General features: G+C 40.5%; 2 protein-coding genes across 13 annotated transcripts in view; one reads left to right on the forward strand and one right to left on the reverse strand.

The window, feature by feature from the left end:
- Positions 1-1,009: 1,009 nt before the first annotated feature.
- LOC309355956 (uncharacterized protein) lies at positions 1,010-11,044 on the reverse strand. Of its 8 annotated transcripts, XM_081887135.1 has the most exons (12): positions 10,845-11,044; positions 9,963-10,001; positions 7,939-8,232; positions 7,698-7,748; positions 6,010-6,036; positions 5,295-5,312; positions 4,470-4,541; positions 3,921-3,945; positions 2,926-2,951; positions 2,190-2,290; positions 1,620-1,715; positions 1,010-1,227 (listed from the first exon to the last, which is right to left on the reverse strand). In XM_081887135.1, the coding sequence occupies exons 1-12, from the start codon at positions 10,873-10,875 to the stop codon at positions 1,216-1,218; spliced, it is 792 nt and encodes a 263-aa protein (XP_081743261.1). In that variant the 5' UTR covers positions 10,876-11,044; the 3' UTR covers positions 1,010-1,215. The 8 variants fall into 8 exon arrangements, 7 of the variants coding, with proteins under 7 accessions (XP_081743261.1, XP_081743260.1, XP_081743257.1 ...); XR_014162667.1 differs by lacking the exon at positions 10,845-11,044 and having other exon boundaries at positions 1,620-1,711; positions 9,963-10,633; XM_081887134.1 differs by lacking the exon at positions 10,845-11,044 and having other exon boundaries at positions 2,190-2,287; positions 9,963-10,158.
- A 2,370-nt stretch (positions 11,045-13,414) lies between these two features.
- Positions 13,415-26,055, forward strand: part of LOC309355958 (tripartite motif-containing protein 72-like) — a 55,722-nt gene continuing 43,081 nt past the window's right edge. The window contains exons 1-10 of one of the 5 annotated variants that reach the window (XM_081887147.1): positions 13,465-13,557; positions 13,701-13,821; positions 14,726-14,823; positions 17,118-17,228; positions 18,274-18,330; positions 20,998-21,018; positions 21,346-21,366; positions 22,299-22,319; positions 23,348-23,374; positions 24,156-24,816. In XM_081887147.1, coding sequence (XP_081743273.1) covers positions 14,811-14,823; positions 17,118-17,228; positions 18,274-18,330; positions 20,998-21,018; positions 21,346-21,366; positions 22,299-22,319; positions 23,348-23,374; positions 24,156-24,700 — 816 coding nt within the window. In that variant the 5' untranslated portion in view covers positions 13,465-13,557; positions 13,701-13,821; positions 14,726-14,810 and the 3' untranslated portion in view covers positions 24,701-24,816. The other 4 variants (XM_081887146.1, XM_081887148.1, XM_081887144.1 and 1 more) reach the window with 4 other exon arrangements.

Consider the following 26,055-nt stretch of genomic DNA (forward strand, 5'->3'; position numbering starts at 1 on the left):
GGGCTTTCCTACTGGAGATATGCCTCATTGTGCCACCACCGAAGGGTTTTTTAGAGCAGGTATAATGGAAATGTGAGCATAGCCCAAGGTGTACTAGCTGCTTATGAGGTAGAACAGCACCTGAGCCCTTGAACTGGTAAGCGGCAGCTTTGCAGGATGGCTCTGCTGCCCCCAATGAGATCCTCTGATGGATACCACTTACAGTAGTCTCCTGCTGGTGGAGAAGCCTATCGGTTCTCTCCACTGGTTGGAATCCAAGCCTGCCTGAAAATTCAGACAATCACAAGCAGGCTTGGAAGCCGGACATTCCTGGGGGGATAGACCACCAGATTTACCTCCCCACCATTATTAAGCTTGTTTGGTAATTGGATATTGTTGGTTTCTGATTTCAGAGCTGGGCAGGAATTCTCCTACCAGGCCAATTGTCTCCTGTTTTTTGGTTTTCACCTACCTCTGTCGGAGGCAGTGGAAGACAGGAGTGCCTGGCATTGGCTGGTTCATGGGGTCACAAAGAGTCGGACACGACTAAACGACTAAACAACAACAACAATGGCAATTTAGGCATTGAATAAATCTTAGTCTTGGCTGGAGGGGAGGTTGTAACCTTTGCCTACCCCTCCGAAGGAAAGGGTATTCTGTTAAAGGGATCTGGGAGGACTTGCTTCTGTCCAGGGGTCCAGGTGGAGGCTTGGGCCACAGCACTTCTCTAATTGGCGATCCCACGGCAGTATTCCTATTTGATGTATGTCATAGGACTCCCCTCCTGGGCTGGAAGTCAACAGTTATACTCAATGCCTACACCAAACCTCTACATCTGTAATCAATAAAGTCATGGCCTTATTTGCCCCCAAATATGTTGTCCTGTCTGGTTATTCTATGTGGAGGTAGGGTGAGGGGGGGTAGGTGGAGCTTGAGCACTCATTTTTTTTGAAGAAACACACCAACAAGCCCAAATCAAAATAATTTTAATTGAACAATTATATTACTTAAGGTTATGACAAACCTTGTTAACATAATGAATCTGTATAATGAACAACATGAAAACTTCAAAAACCGTGAGAAGCCTCACAGAATCTGTTGTAAAGAATTGGTAATCTTTGCATGCATAAGTTCAACATGCAGAATCTTCCATGCAGTAGAAATGAAAATACTTTTCAGGATGTTGAGATTTAGGTTTTGGAATAGTTTGTGTTATTTAAGCCCCACATCTGGGAATCATACTTCTTCCTAGGAAGCAAAACAGAAAACAAAAATACAAAATAAAATTCTGTCATTCATATGAATAAATGAAATGTCAAGCATGTGGATAAAACATCAGCATGTGATTCCCACACACCGACTTTGCACTGACTCCATTAGAGATATTCACAATAGGATATAACAGGATTAGCGAATCTCTTGTCCATGGGCCTATTAGGCCCCCAGGTCCTCCCCATATGCCGTACACCTGACATCATATATAACGTCAGGTGTGGGGCAAGTAAAGGCCAGGCACTGCAACACCTGCAAAGCATTGTATACAGATCTTTCCGAGATTAACACACAGCTATTCAAAAATAAATTGGGTTAAAAAATGCATACATATAGATACAAGATGAATGCTCTGAGTATATACTGACCTCATAGAACCTTCCCAGAGCAGGATGAGCTTCCTGTCTCTTCTTAAAGCTTACATGGCTATAGGCTTGATGCAAAATTCCTTTGGGTGCCTCTGCCTTGGGGGAAAAAGTGACAGATTATATTAGTGCTCTCCTCTTTGAAAACCATAAAACGCACCAAGTGGTGTGTGTGAGTTGGGGGGGGGGGGGAGAGACATACAGGAGGAGTAACCAGTGAGAGGTAAACTACCACCACCAGACAGGAGCATGCCAGCATGCAGATTTGGAATGCAATCCTATACATGTCCCAAGTGGGGATGGACAACAGGTAAGTGCACATAGGATCACAACCTAAATTCACAAGAGTTGTAAAAATGAAACATCCACCGTTTCTATGTGAATGTGTAGATGCATGTCATAAGCAAATGCAGCTGCTCAGTCAAGTCCAGTTTGGAGCTAAAAGAGATGGAAACATACGGAAGTACCCACAATGTACCAAATGGTCTGAAAAATACTGTTATAGGTTTGGGGGGTCGGTCTGATGAGAATTGCTCTGCAATTCACCAAGACTGCAACATTATGCATACTCACCTGGCAGTAAATCCCACTGACCGGACTGAGGCTTATGTCTGAGTAAACATGCAAGGGATTCTGCTCTGATTCATCATTCAGTGAACCAACTGGTTGTCCTTCTGGGGAGAAAAGCAATACTGGGGTTAGCAGTAATAGTTAGGATGAAAACTATAAAACATAATCTTTGACCCTGCCCAAACAGTGGTGTCTAATCTCATTTCCCCCTCAGCCTAGATTGTAACAGGGATAATAGGGATACAGGAGTACAGTGATGGGACACTAATTCAAGGAAGGATGCTCTACCATGTTTGGATTTTAAAGAGCAGGCCCTCCTCAATTTGGCATGTACTGGCCACATTGGAAGGGGTGGGGATATCAAATATAGGAACCATGCTCTTTCCCACTGCATGTTAACTCCTTTTTCTTATGAGAGAGGGAAGTGGTAGTGGGAAGGAGGGTTCACTAGCTTAATAGGGCAAGTTTTGGCTCTCCTGACATGGTTGAACACCAGCTTACATCAATCCAGTTCAGTATGGTCAATGATCAGAGAGCAACATCTGGAGAGCCACAGCTCCCTACCACACAATTCTGCCTGTTCATGCTTGCCTTTGCAACATGAGGACATAAGGGAAATGCACAGTAGATTCAGCTGGCTTGCTTGTGAGCAAGCGTTAGACCTCACATCACTTGACTACATGCTCCAGTGTAGACAATACAGGAAGAGAAAGAGAGAGATGATAAAGCATATCCTTACGTGTTTGGTTTTCTCTTTCTGGATCTCTGTGGAAAGCAAAGATGTGTGAGATATATAAAGCTGGAGGGGCAGAGAGAAGTTCTCTCGTTTCAAATGTGTATGTAGACATACATAGAAAGTTTAGAGAGTTGATGTGAGTTTTAATTAGCTTCAATCTATTACTTTTTTTGTATACTTTAAATTATTGCTGTAAATTTTATTGTTTTATCTCTTTTGTAAACTGCTTTGGGGTTTTTCTACAATCAAGCAGTATATGCATTTTATGAAATACATTAATATACATCTCAAGCTATTAAACTAAAGTCAAAGATTAGCATGGGTTCTATTTTTTATTATTTATTAAGTTTGTATGCTGTCCTTCATCCACAGATCTCAGGGTGGGTCACAACAAAAACACAGACATTATATGTCTGCAATAACATTCCAGCAGGTAACTTCATTTAAAGCCAAATTCTCTCTCTTCCCATGGAGAATCAGCTTCCCACACTTCCCTAACTCTACCTATGAGTGTTGTGCTCACAAAACAAGTATTAAAGAGTGGAAAGAAACTTAAGAGCCCTAGCTCAAGTGGAGAACAAACTGCCCCCATACAACATCTTGTCTGACCCTTCTTGAAAGAGCAGGCACTTCACTATATGAACTCATTTTTAAAAAATATGATTAGATATAGTGTCATACAACATTACTACTTGATAAATGATTGTCTGAATTTACCCATCAAGTTTTGCTACTTCTCCAATTTTATTACTGTGAGGAATGGTGGAAGTTGTCTCTACTTGCAAATGAGTAATTTCTATTTAATCCGGGAGAAGATATGAAAGCATTAGTTCCAGTTACGATATGAAGCAGGTTTAGGCATGACCAATATCCAGAGAAGAAATTGTTGCCCAGAATATGCTGTTCTGAGGAACAAAGCTGCTTTACCTTATTTCCTGCACACCGAATCAAACTTTATTGATTTGAAGACATGAATATTAAAGTCTCATTACACCTACCTGGTTGCTCGCCATTGGATTATACCTGAGAGAGATACAGTGTACATTGTATCATCTTAGATCAATCTCTTCATAGCTGCTATGACATAACACCACAATTATAAGACACATTGAACCATTGCATAAAGCAGAAGACATAAATGGGGAAAGTTCTGGACAGCTATTCAAAACTAGCCCCTCCCTGGGACATCATCCCACTTGTTCCTCTGATATTAGGGACAGTAGCACACATTCCTTCAACATGACATTTGTTCATTATCTGTGCACACACCTTTCAGTGTGATTGCTGGAGTGGACATGCAGACAGCATGCAGGAACATTATTATGCATATGTTGCCCATCCAGGAGAATCAAGCAATAAGATGAATGTGTGCACAGTGTCATGTCAGAGGCATCATCCAACCCACCACTGTCAGAGAAACAGACTGTGCAATACGACTATACTGAAGTAAGTTGGTTGTAACATAAATCCTAGCAAGGCAGGATTGCAGAGGGCTCATTTTAGTAGTTAGTTTTAATTACGATTGCTATATTTTGCTTGATCATTACCTCTTTTCTCCAGCACATAAAACAGTGCAGCACAGATAAAGATGGAAGCAGTTGTAATTCCAAATCCTAATGCTAAGGGCAGGAAAAAAATAATGCATGCATCAATCCACTTTATTCAAAAGGATGGAAAAGCTAAGACAGCAAAAGGAAACGTGTTATACAATGGTGCATGCATAGTAAAGGTGGATACATCAAGCAACATTCAATGATAGTAAACCCTGAAAGTCTGAATTGCCAAAAAGAACAGTTTTTATTTTCATTTGTTAGATTTATATACTTCCCTTCATCAAAAGATCTCAGGGCAGTTCACAAGAAGCTGATTTGTCCAGATTTCTGAAATGTGGTATGGAGTACCCAAAGTTTGATTATTGTGATTTCAGACATGTCCACTGAAACATGCTTATGATACAGTGTGTCTGCTGCTATGGAACTTATAACAGAGCAACTCATGGGATCAGGGAGGTTTGCAAGCAAGAGTCTGGTAACAAGTAATAGATGTACTAGGCTTTGGGTTGGGGAAACCTCAGGTGCAAGGGCTAAATGTCTAGCCCTAGGGGTGTTCCCTAGGCCACAACCCTCACCAGCCCTGCTTTGCACCCCCTTGAGTGATTCTTGGCTGCCTGGAATGTATTACTGAACTCTAATGCTTCTTGTCTGCCTTGGTTGTAGAGTCAGGTGTGTGTGCATAGAAAGATAAAATCCAAATGTGTTGTTCTGCCCAGTTTTGCTTCTGGTTTCACCCACCAATGGCATGTGACCCTCAAAAAGTTGCCTCAAAGGGCATATGGCCACATTCAACCCTAGAATAGATTAAAAACTACTTACCTAAGGAAATTTCAAAACCTGTGAATTGAAAGCAAATGGGTTATACAAAAATTCTCTCTCTCTCTTTTTTACTTTTCAATTTGTATTGCCTTTTACAAATTTATAAGAAACAGGATGTCATCCAACCAATCTTCCAGTCTCTGATCACTTAGGTTTTACAGTGGTACCTCAGGATGTGACTGGGATCTGTTCCGGAGCCCCGTTCGCATCCCGAACGGAATGCAAGACGCAATGGTGCGTCTGTGCATGTGCGTGTCACGTTTTGCCACTTCCGCGCATGTACGTGACATCATTTTGAGCATCTGCGCATGTGCAAGCGGCAAAACCCGGAAGTAACACACTCCGTTACTTCCGGGTTGCCGCGGAGCGCAACTCGAACGCACTCAACCCGAAGCACATTCAACTCGAGGTATGACTATATAATCTATGGCTTCAAAATGACCTATATGATTTCTTTCCTTTTGAGATGAGAATCATCCCTTCCGATTCTTCCTGCTAGAGTATCATTGCATAAGGGATTCTGCATGGGGACTTCTCAGTGGCTTTCAGGAGCCCTGGAATAGATAGCAGTGCCTGCTGGGCTCTGTGATTCACAGGACTTTTGCATCTTCACCCAGTGATAGAACATCAATTCATCTAAAAGTCAAAGAAGGCCACAGGATTCTTACAGCAAGAATCCTGTGGCATTTAGGTTTTAGAGTAAAAACTCACTTACCTAAGGAACTTGCATTATTTGAGGCACCTGTGAATTGGATAAAAGTGCATAACTTTATAAATGTGAAAGATGTAATTGCATTTCTTACCACTTCTGCTGTAGCTGAGAATTCACTCCATTTCTATGGTGCTTGCAAAGGTATAATCACATAGGAGTTACTGCCTATTTGAAGATCAGCCAAGGTGTTAAAAATGATTCACATTTATTACAATATCATTTAGAGCAGCTGAAGGAAAGAAATGCCCTTTGTGCTTTCTGCTCAGGAGGTACTGAACATAATGGGTTAGTTGCTGACTAATTTAGGTTGCATTCTTATACCTACTTACCTAGAAGTAAACCTCAATAAATTAATGACACGTCTCAGTAGACATTAATAGGATTGTGCATTAGTCACACTTATTCCCCATTGAAATCCATGTGACAGTCATTATTAGTCTCACTAGTTTCAATGGGAAGTGCAACTAAATTACTCTTGATCCAATCCAAATGTTTACCCCATTTACTGAAAATTCAATAAGCCATAGAACAGACCCAATAAAACATAAGCAAGAACTTAAGCCGCACACATATACAATCAATAAACAGCAGAATCATAAGACTCTATCAAATACCTGGGGGAATAGTTCTATCCCCAAAACAAATGGATGTTAATGACGGTGCCAGGTTAACTTCACTGATGATGGGAGCTTTTGTTCAACATCTTCTGAAGGCTATCAGGTTAGGGAAGGCTGATTTATACCCGTATGACAGATTTAGCTATGCCACTCTCTTACAGTTTACCAGTATATTTAAATCTCTGCTTCTAAAAACACTCTGTCTTTTGTTGTGGTGCAAGACTTTCCAGTAACTTCCCATTTCCACCATCCATCTTTCAGATATATGGTTCTCAAAGGTTGCTTCAGAACTTTTATTTTCTTCACCTTTGCTCTATGGTATCATGACATGCCACGCACCCAGTAACTAACAAGGCTTTCAGCTAAACAGCTGGTGAAATCCAGCTTATGTAAGATTTACAATAGGCAGCTCTAACGTGTATGTGACCTGTGGACTTGTTGGATATTGTTGGTAGGGTATATGTGTTTATCTATTACTAGAGCCACTTTATTTGAGGTTAAGAATGGACTCATTTCCTGCTCGGCTTGTTAAAGTATTATCATTGTCATTGTTTTGTATTTGAACTTCAAACTTCATGATTCTACATATTTTGAAAGTGAAACAGGGCCACCCACATTTAAAGTAGTGGCTTCAGTGAACTCTGGGACTTCCCAGGTATGCAGAAGTGGGTATATTTTTTATAAAACATGAAATTAGAACTGAGACTATTTATTGGCTTCCAGGACCATGAGGCTGTCAAAGCCTCTTGAGCCCCTAACACTTTAAAGTATCCTGCAAGGAGAATTATGCTGGGATGACTAGCAGAAACTGTTCCCACATAAACAGCAGTAAAGGCAGGGCTGCGGGTAACAGACAGGGGCTGTTTCCCCTGAACCTAAGCATTCTGAAGGATGAGAAATACAAAGGTGTCATTTTCCTACTCACAAGCCCTAAACAGCACTTTAAGCCTAATGTTAGGGGCGAGGTTTACCTTAGATACTTTGCTTCCCACTTGTTACAATCATTCCTTCTAATAAGGAGCTAGAGTTGCCATGGCTCAGTTTGAGAGAAGAGTGCATAATTAGCATAATTACCTGCATGTATCCTGAAATCTTCATTGAAGTCTGTTCTCCAAGTCCCCCTTTCTAAATAATAATAATAAAACAGAAATGAGGAGGAGGAATCAGCAGCAATCAAAGTAGTTGAAGCCTAAAGGAAATAAACTCAAAGCATTTTGGGTAGCATTAATGTATCACAACAGAAAATTTCCATTCTTGATTCACCAAGAAAATTACCAGTTTTCTATAAAAACTATTTCATTTGTAGTTTTCTTACCTGAAACATAAAGGTTCCTGGTATCACTTGGAGAGGAATTATTCACCTGGTTGTTTTTATCCTTGTTCTGGTACATGCAAGAAAGCTGTCTTGTACTTGCTCTTGATATTTTATAAGAGAACTTATATAAAAATACTGCATCCTTTTGCTTCTGACTTTTGATTTCTACCCCGTCTTCACAGAGAATAATTCTGGTAAAAGGAGAGACTGGTGGTATTTGACACTTAACCAAAACTTCATCTGCTTCATCAATGGGTGAGGTTTCCAGAAATATGTTTGGTTTGATAAGAGTACCTGTAGGAATGAGAAAACAACCCACTAAATTGCATACAAATATGAAAGTTTGTGTAGCATTTGACTAGTTTATAATTTTCAGTCCATTTCATTTGCCAGGAATCCATTAAAGACAGTGTATATTTTGTCCAGACAACTCATGATATATTGTTGAACATAATATAGCATATTGTTTTAAAACTGCAAAATTCCAATCAATGGGGACTCCAGTCAGGATTTGTACTGTGGTGAGCAGTTCCTCTCATTGTTCTCTTCCCAAACATTCCTCTGGAGCTGCTATGTGCATCAGGAAGAAAGTTCCCGTTCGTACCAAATGGAAATTAGCTTCTAATGCAAATAGCAGCTGCTGCTAAGTGATATTGGGACCATGATGGGGCAGAAGGGTAAACTCCTTCTCCCTGTGTCCCACAATGGGAGCAACACTTACCTGGGGTGCGACAAGTCTGTTGCTTTGTGAATACCTTAGGTTTTTTTTTAAAAAAATCATGCAACATGAGTATGATTGTGTACCTTGAATTAGGACACAACTGATATTACTAGCACTCCTTTAATAGTATATTGGCATTCACCTATATAGCTATGGTGCAAGAGTTCTTATTAATCAATACTAACTAGTCACGTGTTTCTAATAACCTCCTGCACTGCCATCAGCAGTATGAATGAATGAATCTTTATTTGCATCAGCCACCAGCCATTGCAATAAAACAAACAAAATGTGGTATACAGAGGATAAAGGTAAATAGGCAAATAATGGATCTTATTGTAATTGCCCTAGCTAAAAACCTTGCAACCTTTGATGTCAGCTACTTATCTTGGTCTGCCAAGAGAAAGGACACTGTAACAGTGGTTGGGTCCCCAGGAATGGACAATAAGAGAGGAGTGATAACTGTACTTCCCAAATCTTTATAAAGAGTGCAAGCCAGAAAGACAAGAGCAGTATGAACTGCATGTGCTTGATGAACTGGACTGTGCTTCACAAAAACCTAGATAGGTAATATATTCAGATCCCTCTCTGTTAGAGGTTCACATAGTCAGTGGCATAGCATGGGCTGCCAGTGCCCAGGGCCATATAGAGGGATGGAAATAGATGGAGTACACCTGTGCATTCAGCTGCCTAATGGCATCCACATCACCCAGGAGATCGCAGCCACAGAGATAAGAAGAGTCATTCCATTTTCAGCAGAGGTCACTTCTGGATCGCATGGAGAAGCCGTTTTCAATGGAGCCCAGTGATAGAAGCACACAGCTGTATTGAAGCAGCACCGGGTGTTGAAATTTTGTGCCCTTAACAATTTTGTGCCTGGGGCAACCACCCATGTGCCCCACCATGCTACACCACTGCAAATAATTCTGCTCATAAAGAAGCCCCTCTAGCCTAAACTGGAAGTGTGCCAATCTGTTAAACATGTGTACATCTAGTTTGGTTCTTAGCTGCCTTTAAATATCTACATAGAGGGAAGGCCTTCTAAATATACTTCTACTGGATGTGCTATTTGCACACCAAAAAAATAATCCTTACAAAACGAAAGCTGTTTTTCCTGTCTGTCTAGGGTCCAAGTCACATGTTACCCTTTTAAGGAGGTAGTACCCATTTCCCAAACTTCCCACACCTATATTAACAGGATAATAGTGGCAAAGAGGTGGTGTGGAAATAGCAGTGAGGTGGAAAAAGCATAATTTTTTTTTTAAACAAAAAGGGCAACACCTCCCACAATGAGAGCAACACTTACCTGGGGTGGGACAAGTCTCTTGCCTTGTGAGATGAATACCTTTAAAAGTGAACATACTATAATAAGCTTTTAGTAGCAAGAAAATACTGATTTTGACCTCTTTGAAAGGCAGCAGTGTCATTCAGATGCATGAACCCTTGAGAATATTTAGATTTGCACCTCAAATAAAGACTTACATTACTCTGAAATCACAACTCAATATATGATGCAAACATACTGTGATATCATATATTTTCCCATTATTATTTCCCATTACTATGCACTAAAATTAAATGAACATTTGGGGAAGTTTGGAATATGACACTGGAGTGTTTGATCAAAGAGAGGAGAGTCAAAATCCCATTTCTACAGCAGCACTTTTTAAAATATTTTTTATTTTTGTATTTTCTATTTTACATAAACAAATGAATTAAAAACAAAAACATACAATCCCTTCTGACATCCCTCCCCCCATTGTGGATCTTAATGTAATGATTTCTCCCTCTGCAACTCTATCATGACTCTATTCTTATAAATCCTTTGTCAATCCATAGTTCAGAATGTTATTACAAGTTTTCTGTCAATCCTACCAATGTATGTAGATGTTTACAATAGCTTTTCAAATAAATTATAAACTTTCCCCATTCTTTGTTAAATACCTCCTCACTACAGTAGCACTATTGGAATTTCCACTCACAGTCCTTGGATAACTGACAACGATGGGAAAGGAATTTAGCAACTCTGTAAGAGTGGCTCTTTTTTCATTATAATCCCTACTATTATATAATTGCAGTTTTTAAAATGCTCCAAGCACCAATTGGCTAGATAAATAAAAATGATTCTTTATATTATATTATAAATCACTCCACTTTAAATGGATTCCCTGTTAACCCTTATACTCACAGCAAAGGCAGACCCCCAGCAGAAGTATCATTACAAATATAGCAGCAGTTCCTCTTTGTGCAAACCGGACAGAGGTTTCTGCTGCTCACACAGCATTTCCTACACTTCAGAATGAGATGCTTTGTGCATAGCACACCATTCCATGTTCCTAATTTGCATGAAAGTTTGAAACAGAAGCAGTACACTTAATACGGATCTGCAGTTTACAGTGGTGCCTCAGGTTAAGTACTTAATTCATTCCGGAGGTCCGTTCTTAACCGGAAACTGTTCTTAACCTGAAGCACCACTTAAGCTAATGGGGCCTCCCGCTGCTGCCACGCCGCCGAAGCCCGATTTCTGTTCTTATCCTGAAGCAAAGTTCTTAACCTGAAGCACATCTACGCTGGCTTGGTCCACAGAATGGAAATGGCAGTATCTCTAAGGGTGTGCTCTGGGGGGAGCTGTCTTCAGGCACCAGGTCCATTGACAGACCAACTCAGTATTACAAAGATGTCTACAAACATGGCATGAAGGCTGGCAACATTGACCCCACCGTTTGGGAATCCCTGACTTTCCTGGGAGTAAGCCCCATTGAATTCAGTACTGCTTACTTGTGGATGGACACACAGTTGCTTGCACTGTTTACTGACCAGCTCCCCCTCCTCCTCATTGTGTGGCAAGGTCCTGCCCCGCCCCCCACGGATGAATAAAGACACAACTATTTAAGGTTAATGGGCTAAAAAAGGCAACAACTTTATTGGTTACAGATGATGAGCGATATTGGTTTAGGCATTGGATCTAACTGACTATATCTGGCTCTAGCCCATCTGCAGGAAGTCCAGGAAGGGTTAACCATCAGTAGGGGGAGTCCTGCTGATGCACATCAACTAGGAGCTCCCCTGGGGGGTCACTGATAGGGTTTGTTCCTAAGGCCCTAACCTCCCTAGGCTTCAGACAGGGCCGCCCCGCCCCAGAATCCTTTAATGGAATACCCTTCAATATGCGGGGCAGGTGATGGCGCTACCTCTCCTCTTCTCTTCTCCAGAAATATTCCAATGCCTAACCGCCACTCGAGCCAAAAGGCTCGCGGCCAATACCCTCACACCTGCAACAAATTCCTAATGCCATCAATTATATCACCCAGCCAAACATCATTTCCTGCACTGGAAAGATGCACACCATCTTCACGGTAGAGGGACAACTTGCTGAACTTAATGGTGAGGTGCTCGATAACCCGACCATTCAGCGCTACCACTCTATGAGCCACCAAACGGTCCAATAGTTTCCTGCCTTTGTTTATCGCAATAGGGCAATGACAGTTTTGCCACACATGCCTCTCCACCAGCGATGACCAAAATAGTGTGGGTAGTGTGTGGGTAGACACACATTTGCTTGCACTGTTTACTGATAAGCTCCCCACCCCATTCTCACACCACAATTACAGGAATCACTTTTGGGGTTTGGTATAATGCAGAACTCACCCATTCGGGTATAGTGGCACTCTGAGGTAAAAGTTTTAGGATAGGTAGCAGTTTAGGCACAATGACCCAACCTCCCATTTCATCATAAGGTGGCCAGTTAAATTTCCCACCTTCCATTTTCCTATTGTGGCACAAAAGCAGCCCCCCTCAAAGCCCCCGTCCAACTAATCTCTGCTTTTTTATCACAGGGAGTGGGGCAGGAAGCAAGCAAAGAGATAACCCTCTTTTAAAGAAACACTTCCTTTTTTTAAATGGAGGGGAGCTGTTTAGGGGGAACCAGCAACGTAAACACCAGATAATGCAGATGAAACACTTCCCCCCTCAGCAGCACATTAGGAAGTGGAGGATTGGGGGAACAAATGTGTGAGAAATAAAGGAGTGAGGGGAGAATTGGGGAGAGGTCAGGGGTAAGGAGGAGAGAATGGGGAACATAATGAGGGGAAAGCAGAAGGTGCATGGAAGAGGCCAGCCATGGAGCATCCTGGCCTAGTGTTTCCTGCCTAGGAATGGGGGAAGAATTCAATTTGTATTTAAAGGTGAACCTACCAAATTCTTGCTTTCTGAAACAATATGAGAACCACAGCACAGGCATCCTTTGAAATTCACACTGCTCCAAATTTTGCCATGCAGTTCTCCAGACAAATAATGTGTACAAAAATGCTAACACTGAGGTAAAGTGTGAATAAAAATACATATATATTAGTGAAGATAACATTAGAATGTTGTTTGATGCTGTCCTGGCTTCTACTTCATGGGTTTCCTTGTCCTGGTCTGGTTGGCTGCATCTGCCCAAGCCAGGCAGTCTCTGAGGGCACAAGAAAGCATTCATGCCTCAGGCATGGTCAGTCAGGGACAGTGTTTTCCTGGCCGGTGAACTGCTGCAACATGTGGAGAGCCACAGCACAGTGTCTGCAATTTGCAAATGTGCACACAGGCCCAGAAAGCTCTCTGTTCAAACACAAGCTACCCATCATAATGACAGGTGGTTTCTGCTAGCATATTTTCTCAGTTACAAACCAGTTTCATGTGTGTCAAGAGGGTGTTATTGCAAACAAAGATCCGTGTACAATAGCTGGATGGTTAATAGGTAACTAATCCTTAAGTTTTCCTGGTCAATGTTCACGTCGTGTTGTGCTTTATGATTTCTCTACTCTCACTTTCATTTGTGCCACAGCAACATGCGTGTCGAATGCAATTCTCATTTCAGTAGCTGGGGACTGAACTTTGGGATTACTTCTAATGCTCAGGAAAAGGTACATTTTTGTTGTTGTTTCTCTGTCTCAAAATAACATGAAAATGGGTGATATATGGTTTAAAGGGGGGGGGGCAGTGAGCAGTTCATGAAATATTTTTGGATTATGACCTGTTTCTTTGTCTCCCTTCCATTATATGCAAGTTGGTTCACATACCCTTGGATATCAAATTGCGTCACTGATTGAACTTTCGCCCTCCTGGTAGTTTATGGGACTCAAAAAAACCATGGTTTCAATAACAATACCCTGCATTAAAAATGCAAGGTACATTTTTAGCACTTGACAAGATAATAGATTGTATTATAATTCTACTGGGAAAATTGTTAAATGGTGGTTATGGTTACATACTCTGGTTGCATACTCATCACTGCCTTAAAATGCAGCTATGTCATTCTTTTTCTCATTTCAGTTTGAAGCTGGTCTGAGGGAAAAAAACATCAAAATGCAGCTTTTCATAAGGAAGTTCAGGGTAGATCTATAATGTGGTTAATGTTTCATGGACATGGCTTTTCGCACCATCTGTGGGAGTGCACTAGGTGCAGAGTAATCAGAAGTGTGCACCAGCCTTGTTGCACTAGTTGTGTCAGTGACCTCTTGTTTGTAAAATGGGTTGTGTTTGTCTTATTTTTGCTTATACAGTTGTAGCTCGGGTTACAGACGCTTCAGGTTACAGATTCCGCTAACCCAGAAATAGTACCTTGGGTTAAGAACTTTGCTTCAGGATGAGAACAGAAATCACGTGGCGGCAGCAGGAGGCCCCATTAGCTAAAGTAGTACCTCAGGTTAAGAACAGTCTCAGGTTAAGAACGGACCTCCAGAACAAATTAAACTCTTAACCCGAGGTACCACTGTACTATTTTCTTAAAAGATGGAGATGATTGAGATGATGGTGATGATTTTATATAAAGAAAGCTTTCCCCACCTTTCTTATAACAGTTCATCCTCAGTGAAAGGTCAGTCCCAGAAATTTTTGATCCCTCTGAAACAGCCTGGTAGAAAGGCAGATAGCCGTGGTAGTTACAGTTATACAAAACAGGTTAAATGTGCTCTTCCTTAATTTTGAATCAGGTGGGCTGTTTTTGCATGTGCATGAATGTTACAGAAAGCCATTTCATGTTATTGGCACATATTTATTTTCGCTGGCATTGTTGCTGTTATTTCAGATCAGAACAGCCTGAAGAGGAACAAGAGACTTGGCTCTCACGGAATGTACAATTTTTGCTTCCTTCTGTGCTGTAATCCTGGGAACAGCGATGACTTTATTAGGTAAAAAGTTCAGAGAAACACCAGAAATGTGCTGTGTTGTCAAGACTTGGTAAAGTACTTAAATGCAGGCTATGAACCAGACCTTCATATGTGCTTGAGGCTACAAATTCCTACAAATTAATGGGCCTTTCCCCCACCTCCCATAATTCTCATCAAGGAACCCTTACTTGTATATATCAGGTTATCAGAATCAGGAAACATGTGCCTGCATTTGGGGCTATCCTCCTATTACAGATACTGAGGAAATCCAAGCAACTAAATCTATACCTTTTTGTAGTTCAGGATCAACTTTAAATCTCATTAAAACACATCAGGAACTTTAAAGTGTTTATTTGTGACTTCCTGTTGAAGTCATTAAGAGGCAAAACACAAACTACATTATTCACATATGCATATCCAAAACTTGTGCTCATACAGGTCTCATTTCATCTGAAGAAAAAGCAGCTGCAGTGTTTCACGTCACAATCTAGATTATGAGGGGAGGGAACAGGACTTGCCAACTCCTTTCCAACCAGACCTGAAGGTGTTTTTTGCAGCATCTTCAGGAACAAACAGGGACATGGGTGGCGCTGTGGGTTAAACCACAGAGCCTGGGACTTGCCAATCAGAAGGTTGGGGGTTCAAATCCCCTGACGGGGTGAGCTCGTTGCTCGGACCCGTTGCTCGGTCCCTGCTCCTGCCAACCTAGCAGTTCGAAAGCACACCAGTGCAAGTAGATAATTAGGTACTACTCCGGTGGGAAGGTAAATGGCATTTCCGTGCACTGCTCTGGTTCGCCAGAAGCGGCTTAGTCATGCTGGCCACATGACCCAGAAGCTGTACGCTGGCTCCCTCGGCTAATAAAGTGAGATGAGCGCCGCAATCCCAGAGTCGGCCACGACTGGACCTAATGGTCAGGGGTCCCTTTACCTTTACCAGGAACAAACAGCACCAATGGGAGGGGTGGGGACTCAAGGATAAACTGTTTTGAAGTCCTTGATCTAGAGCACATTCTGGATTATTTACATGGCTGCATTATTTACAGAATGAAAAAAAAAGTCATTTAAAACTTTTTTTGGGGTAAAAAAATATGAAGAACACAGCCTGAAAAGAAATACCTAAGGCAAGACTTTTCCTACAGCCAACCATTAGCAAGTTAGAATTAGTGAAGAGGGCAAGGATCTGGAGCTCAGCTCAACAAACAGATAAAACAAAACTGTCTACAACTGCTGGTCACAGCAACTGAAGCCAATTGCAGCAACTACAATAAGATAGGCCCACAATACCTCACAAGACTGTTCTGCAACTCATATGGAGTCCACATATCACAAGGGGCCACAAGGCACCCATTCTGATAGGGCCTTCCCATACTTTGAAAAGGAATTGAACTCATTTTCTACCACAGGGTGTTGTAGTAGGATTTTAAAGGTTTCTATTGGTTATGAAGAATTCACTCACTCCCCCCCCCAAGCTCCATCTGGACATTTAAGAGCATCACATAGTGAAGGAGCACAATTTCTAAATACCTTAAGTCTCTCTGCTACAGGTAATGATGACTACTCTGTCCTGTGGGGGGGGGGCACAGCTTATGGTATGTGTAAAATTATATTAAATAGTATTTGAAGTGATTAAATAAATCATGTAAGTGACAAATTGCATATTAAAACATATATTAGGGAAAGTAAATACAAAAATATTTATATTAGGGAGATTAATGTACAAAAATAGATTATACTAGGCCAGTTTTTGTAAGGAAAAATATGTGTATTAGGAAAAATGCACAAGGATCCACATAAATTCTTGTGCTGATTATCTATCTATATATCTCCACCTGTCCAAAGCAAACTGATGAGAAAATGGGCCAAAGGGAAGATTAGCGAAATGAGAAACTAAGAGAAAGTGAGTCTGTCCTTAGCCACGGTCCACATATTTAAACAATCAATGTCCCAAAATGTGAGACATGGTAAAATCTATTGGGATGAGCACGCTAAGTCCTCAGCAAAGACATTTGCTTCTGCCTGGGCCAAGCCGTTATACTTTGTTAAGTGTCCCATATAACTGATACACTGAAAATGAAAATATGGGGCAATGCAGCCTAGAAAGATGTAATTCATTTACTACCTTCATTGTTGTATTTTTAATATTCTGTTAGGATCTGCACAGAGTGGCTGGGGAAACCCAGCCAGATGGGCAGGGTATAAATGAGTGAATAAATTAATAATAACAATAACAATAACAATAACAATAACAATAACAATAACAATAATAATAATAATAATAATAATAATAACTTCTTTGACATTTCTGTTTTGCAGAAAACTCTCCCTCATATTGCTCTGCTTGGACCTCTGTTTCCTGGGCACTGCTTGCAGTAGCCATCATAGTTTTTCTTGCTTTCATTGCCGCGTTGATTTGTTTAATTAAAGGTAAATATATGTTTGGTAAAAGGAGTGGGATTTCTTCAATTTCCCCTTTGTTTACAGGTGGGAAATCATGGTTAGGTCTTTAAGTTTAGTTTCAGAAGTTGTTAATGAACCCTCAAAATGACGCCATAAATGTTTCAGAGGGAGAATGCAGAAGTATTCACTATGAGGAAATTGCATCTTCTTTTAAAACTTGCCTCTCTTTTTTAAAAGTCGTTCTGAAGCTGGGGGCTGAGATAGGAATTCCTATTCCAGTTCACTTCTTGGTTTCCAAAAATTACTCCCCTCGCATATATCTTGTCCCTTTCATTCATGTTGCATTGCAAGCTTGGTCAAAATGCTCCTCAAATTTGGCTGAACCTCTGCAGCAAAATGAATGAATATGAAATATTTCATGAGAATAAGGAAACACTTTTGTTTTAGGTCTATTTGTGTCATCCATTGTTTCTATGATTTTTAAAATGTATCAATGACTCATACTTCGAAGGACCTGGTTTTGCAAAATATTGTAAGCTCCCACTCAGTTTCATTTACAAATAAGTATCTGATCTCCCTGTTTGGTCTTTGTTTCTGATTCTCCCTCAAGGAGCTTTGTGGCTCAGTCCCACTTTGCCTTGTTGCCCCTCCCTTACACCTACAGTCCACATATCCCCCAGGCTGAATTGCCTCTCCCAGTTCAGCTCCATGCTGAAGACAACCAAACTACAGGCCTGTTTGTTCCCTTCAGCTTTACAAACTCCAAGGCTTGTGCACAATCCTCATCCTTGGCTATTTTGTGCACAGCCCTCATCCTTGGCTATTTTGAGGCAGGTTGGGCGAAGGCTGAGGGAAGGAATAGGATGGCCAACCTGTCTTTTCTCTACCACTTTGGGAGAAATGTGCCTCCCTTTGGTCTTCTGCATTTAGACTACCAGGATTCTCAGATGTGGCACACACTCTTAAAAATATAGTATAATAATAGCTACCTTCTCATCCTGTATTAGTAATGGAAAACATAGAGCCCATTTCACCCATAAACATGCATTACATTTCTGCGTTCATTTTCCAGAGAAACGTGAGAATTCACAAAGCAGATATGGTGAAGAAAACAGAAGAATAATACCAGGTGAGGTTCCTGCTTGAGTTAATCTAATGGTGTGCTTCTGGATATTTATGTATGTACATTTATGCTTTAAAGCACTGAAAACCAGCACTGCTGTACAGTGATTAAAGCTAAAGCAAAGCTGTGCATGCAAACTTCCATTTAGATTTGAAAAGAAAGTCCCATTAGAAGGAGGTTTATAGGGAAAAGAGGATTAGTCCTGAAAAAAAGGCAGAGGAATTGTTGTGGTTAGGAAGGGGGCTGGGGGCGAGCAGGCAATGATTCAGATGCACCTGATCCAATCTCCCCAGACCAACGTTGTGTGTCACAGTACACCTTCTGAACCCAAGTCCTCTCAGGCATTTTAGTGGTGATGAGGGAATTTCCCCTTGCCAATGAAAGGAACTTTTGTGGAGGGAATCGGATGGTGTACAGCACAGGACATATTATCCTCCCAGCTGAACTGCCTCTCTTGCTTCTGCTCCATACTGAAGACAAGCAAACCACAGGCCGGTTTGTTCTCTTCAGCTTTATGAATTCCTAAATCCAGGCTGACTGAGGGCTTGTACCTGTGCAGCTGCACACTCCTCATTTTGAGCCAGGTTGGCTGATAGTAAACAATATAATAACAGAAAATATTGACATTATGAAAGGTACAAGACAAGGGTGCTCACTATCACCATTATTATTCAATCAGTACTGGACGTCTTCCTAAGGACAATAAGGAGAAATGAAAAAAATAAAAGGAATTTCAGTAGGGTCGGAAGGAACATAAAGTTAAAGCCTTTGCAGATGACTTGGTATTAACAATAGAAGAAACGTTAACCAGTGCTAAGGAAGTATTAGAAGAGATAGAACAATTTGGGCATGTAGCAGGTTTTAAACCGAACAAAAAGAAAACTAAAACGGTAGTTAAAAATATGAATCAAGACTTGGTGGATATGTTGCAGCAACAGATCTGTATAGAAGCTGTCAAAAAAGTTAAATATTTAGGAATATGGTTAACATCAAAGAATATAGACCTTTTTCAGAATAATTAATGGAATGGAATTAAAAGAGATCTGGAAGTATGGGGAAGGATTTCTGTCATTAAAATGAATGTGCTACCAAAGATGTTATTTTTATATCAAGCAATTCCAATAATCAAGGGGGCAGCAATTATTAAGGAATGGCAGAAGACGGTTTCAAGATATATCTGGCAGGGGAAGAAACCAAGAATTCAATATAAGTTGTTAACAGATGTTAAAGAAAGAGGGGGCTTCGCTCTGCCAGACTTGAATTTGTATTATGAAGCATCTTGCCTCTATTGGTTAAAGGAAAGGATGTTGTTAGAAAATTCAGATTTGTTGGATTTGGAGGGTTATGATAATAGATTTGGTTGGCACGCATATTTATGGTATAACAAGACAAAAGTCCATAAAGGATTTGGTAACCATATATTCTGAAGATCTCTATTTGAAATATGGGATAGGTATAAAAACCTATTAGAACGTAAAACACTGTGGTGGGTTTCCCCATTAGAAGCGATGAGTGTGAAAAAGACAAATATGAGTAAAAATTGGGTCACATATGAAAAATTAATACAAAAGGAAGGAAGTAAATGGAAACTGAAACCCTATGAAGAGGTTAAAGGATATGTGAATGACTGGTTGCACTATCGACAAGTTGATGGAATGTTTAAACAGGATTTGAAGGAAAAAGAGATTTTATTATAATAAATCAAAATTCGAAATAGAAATATTGAATAATGATTATAAAATTTTGTCTAAAATGTATAAATTGCTGTTCAAATGGCATTTGAAAGATAAAGAGGTAAAGTCGGTTATGATACATTGGGCCAAAGATTTTGGGTATCATATACAGTTAAAAGATTGGGAAAAACTGTAAAGAAGGATTAAAATTCACAGCATGCAATGCTTTGAAAGAAAATGTGATGAAAATGATGCATAGGTGGTATATCACCCCTGTGAAATTAGCTAAAATGTATAAAGTAAGTAATAAATGTTGGAAATGTAAAGAAAAAGAAGGAACTTTTAACCACAAGTGGTGGGAATGTAAGAAAGTGAAACACTTCTGGGAGATGATATACAATGAGATGAAAAAGATGTTGAAATATACATTTACTAAAAAAAAGAAGCATTTTTACATTGTAGGGGAGGATATTAACAGACAGAATTGTAAGTTGTTTTTATATGCAACAACGGCAACAAGAATATTATTGGCACATGGAAGCAAGAAGAATTACCGATGAAAGAAGAATGGCAAATGAAATTAACGGACTATGAAGAATTAGATAAATTAATAGGAAGGATTCGAAACCTGCGGGACCAAAGATTCTTAGAAGACTGGAGTAAATATTTGAACTATTTGAAAAGCAATTGTAATAAACAGATTATGCTAGTAGGGCCGCAAGTTCTGTAAGGAGGATTATGTGAAATATTGCAAGGAAGACTATGAAGAGAATTATTAGTTAATGATAATTAAAAGTAATAGAGAAACTAAGAAATGTAGAATAAGTGATAAAGAACGGAAAATCTTCACAGGTTGTTTACGGAAGTCTAAAATATTGTATAAGATAAGAAGTTATATTAAATGACTGTTGGAAATGATATGTTTAAAAATTAATAAAAATGTATATATATATGGAAATGTAATTCATTCTTTTTTTTCCTCCCCTGCTCTCTTTTCCAGATAAACTAATAGCAGAGAATGGTAAGTTTTGCAAACTCTTTCAGTTTTTGAACATGCAGAATCCAAGTGACTTCCTCCATTTTGCCATCCCGTATATGTTTACTGAGCAGCTTGGGTCTGCTAAAACTTAGAACATGCCCCAGAACTATATCATACCCTCCAACATTTCTCTGATGAAAATAGGGGCATCAAGTGTCTACTTTGGTTTTGATCTGTGCAATGAATGTTGTGTGATTGCCAAACAGCCATACTTGGTCTTGACATGGCAGCTAGGAGTGTTCTGTGTCTCTATAAATCGGAAAATAAATGTAATTCTTTCTTTTTTTCTCCCCCCGCTCTCTTTTGCAGATAAATTAATAATAGAGAATGGTAAGTCTTCCAAAATCTTTCAGTTTTTGAACATGCAGACTTCCTTCCAAGTGACTTCCTCCATTTTGCCATCCTATGTATGTGGGTGGGGTGGGAGGGTTACTGAGCAGCTTGGGTCTGCTAGAACTTTGAACTTGCCCCAGAACTAGTTTTGGATTTGATCTGTACAGCTCTGTACACCCTTCGGTGTGGCGGCATTGTGAGATGGCAGAGGCTTCCCTGGGGCCCCAATGGGGGAGTTGAAACAGTGGTGCCCTTCCTGACAGGCGGTGGGGGCATAACCCCCCCCCAGCCTATCAGGAACCGGATCCTAGCCTGACCCTGCTTCAGTGAATGGGGAGGCAGGCTGGGACTCAGGCTGTGCCAGGGGGTGGAGCTGTCAGAGCAGATGGCTTTCCTTGGATCCACCCCTTGCCCATTTAAACAGCCCGCCCCTGGTGCACCACCTATTTGAATGTTGTGTCATTGCCAAACAGCCATACTTGATCTTGACGTGGCAGCTAGCAGTGCTCTCCGTCTCTATAAATCAGAGAAGAGACGCTTTTGACACTGAAGCCTCAAGAAAAAAGCACCAATGCAAGCAATGTACCCACCTAAAATATTTCTCCCTTTACCCTCCTCCCCGCAATCCCTTCCATTTTGACTCAACCTGAACCAAAGGTTCCCTTCCTCTGATGGAATGAGTATCCTATTTATTATAAAATGCATATCCCACAGAGGTATCAAAGCATCTTACAATAAAATATACAATATGCAAAGTTTAAAACATAAATTAGACATTTGTCAGAAGAAGACTTCCATCTGTGGAAGGGGTCCTTTGGGTACAAGTATTTGTTACTAATTCTAGATTACAAACTGATTACAAATTTGTTTTTCTTTTTTAATTTGAATGAGGCTCTTCATTTCTAAGCCATGCAAATTTTCTTTTGCAGAAACCTTGAAGATCGAAAAAGGCAAGTAGCCTAACATTTTGTATATGTGTTGCAAAAATATATATTCCTGAATCATAAAAATACCACACGTGCCACAACCACTTCATTTCCCCGTTTCTTTGCACTTAGTCCAGGAATTAACCAAAAAGGGTGTGTTTTTGGTCAAATTTTCATCAGTTTTGGACATAAGGAGATTTCATATCATATCTGTGCAGAGTTTTGAAAAAGCTGTCAGTGCTGCATTTTCCTCATCTTAGAAATTATTATATTATATTATATTATATTATATTATATATTATATTATATTATATTATATTATATTATATTATATTATATTATATTATATTATATTATATTATTATATTATATTATATTATATTATATTATATTATATTATATTATATTATATTATGCTTTATAGCTGTGCCTGAGATGAGTAGATACTAACTTATGCTTTTAGAATATATATTTTTAATGAAATATTTATTATAATAGTTGTTTTGATTGTGGTCTTTTGACAAAGGGTGGTTTATTAAATCCGCCCACCCACCCACCCACAATATCCATCTACATACAGGATCTTCCAGACCTTAGTTAATGGGGTGAAAAAAGTATGAAAAGAGCTTCTTTGAGCATTTAATTAAACACGATCCAAATCTGCCAGGGTTCTCACACTAAAGCTTCCATGTATGTTCAGCTGAAAGCAGGTTAAAGCCCCCTTTAGACATACATGGTCATTACATCAAGATCAGACAGGAGCCCAGATAGGATGTGGGGGCGTGGGGCTTACACATGCAGTTCCTGACCCACCACACACTTTTACCACAGTGTAAGAAGGCTTGGGTCATACATAGCAAAGGCCTATTGAAATCAAAAAGATGTAATTGAGTCGAAACTAAGTTAAACCCAACTTATTTCAAACAGTATGTTCTAAGCATGGTTAAATCTGGATCCAACCCATGGCATTGATTGATTAGGTTGTAGAATGAGTAGAAGTATCCATCACGTTCTTGCCAATGAAACCTTTATGTTCATTCCTTTATTCACAGAATTCTCAGATGCCCGCTTCTACAGAGGTGAGGAGGATGCAAAATCATGTGCAAACAGAATGGATATTGGAGAGAAACCAGCAACTTCTGCAAACTGCTGTTTGTTGACTCGGGCTTCTTCCAGTCATCCTGTAATGGGTAGCTCAACCTGTGTGCTGCCAGATGGTGCTTGACTGCAAATCCCATCATCCCTTGCTTTGGTCATACTGTTTGGGGCTGATGGGAATTGTAATCCAGATCCATACCTACTGGACTAATTTACTTATCCAATACTGTTTGGCTCAAGAAAAGCACAAACATTTTTAAATGCACATTTTCAGGGGAAATACTTTAGACAATGTGTTTATACAATAGGTATACAGGAAGGGTAGATCAATGTGGAAATGGACTGACAGGTAAGCACATGCAAAAGTGAGGATGACCATCATTAATGTGACCAGAATGTGCTTAGCACATTAAACATGTTTCAGATGGCTAAAGCATAAGGAGATATGTTGAGGAACATAGAAGAATTGTTGTAGAGAGAGGGTGAATCATGCAATGCAGAAAGCTTGGATAGAAATTTGTATTAGTCATCATGTCATAGATTCATAGAATTGTAGAGTTGCAAGGGACCCTGAGGATCACCTGGTCCAACTCTCAGGAAGGCAGGAATATGCAGCTGTCCAGCAGACAGATGAGAGTGTGGTCCACAGATGGGTGACTTAAAAGAGAGATGCCCACAGACCGCCTTACTTAATTTATACATTAATTTATACGCTTCATTTAAGTCTGTGCCTTTGAATCAAGGTCTTTCTTTTTGTTGCAGTTGATGTGATCTTGGACCCCAGGACAGCTCATCCAAAGCTGAAAGTGTCCGAAGATGGCAAAAGTGTTTGGAACACAGGAAATGTTTCTAAGGTTTCTGACTGGGAGGAGCGGTTTGACTCCCGCACATTCATTCTGGCAAAACGTGGATTTTCAGAAGGCAAACATTACTGGGAGGTGGGGATTCGTCAGAAGAAAACCTGGGACTTGGGAGTTGCCTCTGCAACCGCTTCTAGAAAGGGGAAGATCACCCTGTGTCCTGAGAATGGCTACTGGGTCATAGGATGTGATGATGGGAAAGATTACTGGGCTCGGACAGAGCAATGGACCCACCTGAAAGTGAATGGAAAGCTTACAAAATTAGGAATATTCCTAGATAAATCAGCTGGAAGCTTATCTTTTTATGATGTCTGCAGTAAAAAGAAATTGCACACCTATAAAACACTTGGTGTTGGGGAGCTTTATCCCTTCTTCTCCACAGGATCTGTGACTGCAGGGCTAAGTGGTTCTCCACTAAGGATTCTTCCATGGAATTTGCAAGAGTGACTGTGGGTATAGAATGGGAAAACATACCAGCTAGGCCTGGAATAGCTCAGAATTAGTGAAGCCCTTTCATTTAGCCAAGATAGTAGTATAAATCCAGGTGCCAAAAAATGAGAGAAACAGGACTTCCGGGTTGACGCGATCGGCTAATGGCGGATTCCCTCCGAGCTCCGGAGGGAATCGGCTCCGCTGAGGACGGGTCTCACCGCGCCGGCGACGCGGGGACCCTCAGAAACCACAGGTGCGGATGCCTGTGGACTTGGTGACTCGGTGGGCACCTTAAGCGCCCTCCTCGACAGTCGAAGAGCCTTTTTAAAGGCTGCGGAGAAGGTACGAGGAGTGGCGTGGTGCTGAGAGTAGACCGCTACCTCGGCGGAGCGAAGCCGCAAGCCATTGCCGGAGAGCGTCAACTTTCTTCCCGACATTTGGACTGGAAACAAATACCCCGTGAGTAGAACGAAATTCGGATTTTAGAAGAAATTTATCCTTAATCTGGAACGAACGGGGGGGTTGTGCTAAAGGGAGGTCCGCACCCCCCCTTCTATGCAGACAATCTGAAGCAAGGAACGGAAACCTAAGATCGGATTAAAAAATCTTTTTGTGCCTTTTGGGACTGACAAGAGATTCCATTAATTTGTGAGAATAAGTTTCTATCTTTTTATTTAAAGCTGTGCTGGAGGAAAGAGGTGTTTTTTGAAAGTTTTTTATGAACCCCCCCCCTCTGGGACCCTGGAGTGTCCTGTATCAACTTAGCGCGAAAGAACGGGAGTTTGACAGCTGTCAATTGAGCTGTCAAACGGCTGGATCAAGATAAGAACTGTATCTCTATATCTCTCTGACTAAAAGGTGTTACATTGAACTAGAAGTGATTGGAAACAAAGTAATAACAAGTAACTATAAAGTAAAGGACTGTTGGTGGGGAACTTTGAAAAATGGCAATCCCCCTAGGGGAAACCAGTGATATTACAATGGCTGCAGAAGGAAAACTACTAGCAGAAATAGAAAGAGCTCTCTTTCTCATGGGAACTTTACAAGAGCAAGAGATGGTTATGGAAAAGCAGCTTATGACCTTGATTTCTAAAACAAGCAACCCTGCTGGCGGAAATGAGGATCTGATCTTGGAAGATTCTACAGCTGAACCAGAAAAAACATCTTTGGAGCTGGTGGAAAAGGAGTCTGGAGGGAAAAAAGTGCAGGAATATGAATTTGTGCAGCCAGGGAACAGAGAATCCTCTTGGATTACAAGTTATGAGAGGAGAAAAGCAAAGGAGGAAGTCCATGGACACTATGGAGTCAAAGTTAAAGGAATAAAGAAACATAACTGGGGCTTCCTCCTCTTTTCTGGCCTTGCTGATTGT

Source organism: Podarcis melisellensis (genome assembly GCF_964234715.1).
Source record: "Podarcis melisellensis genome assembly, chromosome: 13".
NCBI lineage: Eukaryota > Metazoa > Chordata > Lepidosauria > Squamata > Lacertidae > Podarcis > Podarcis melisellensis.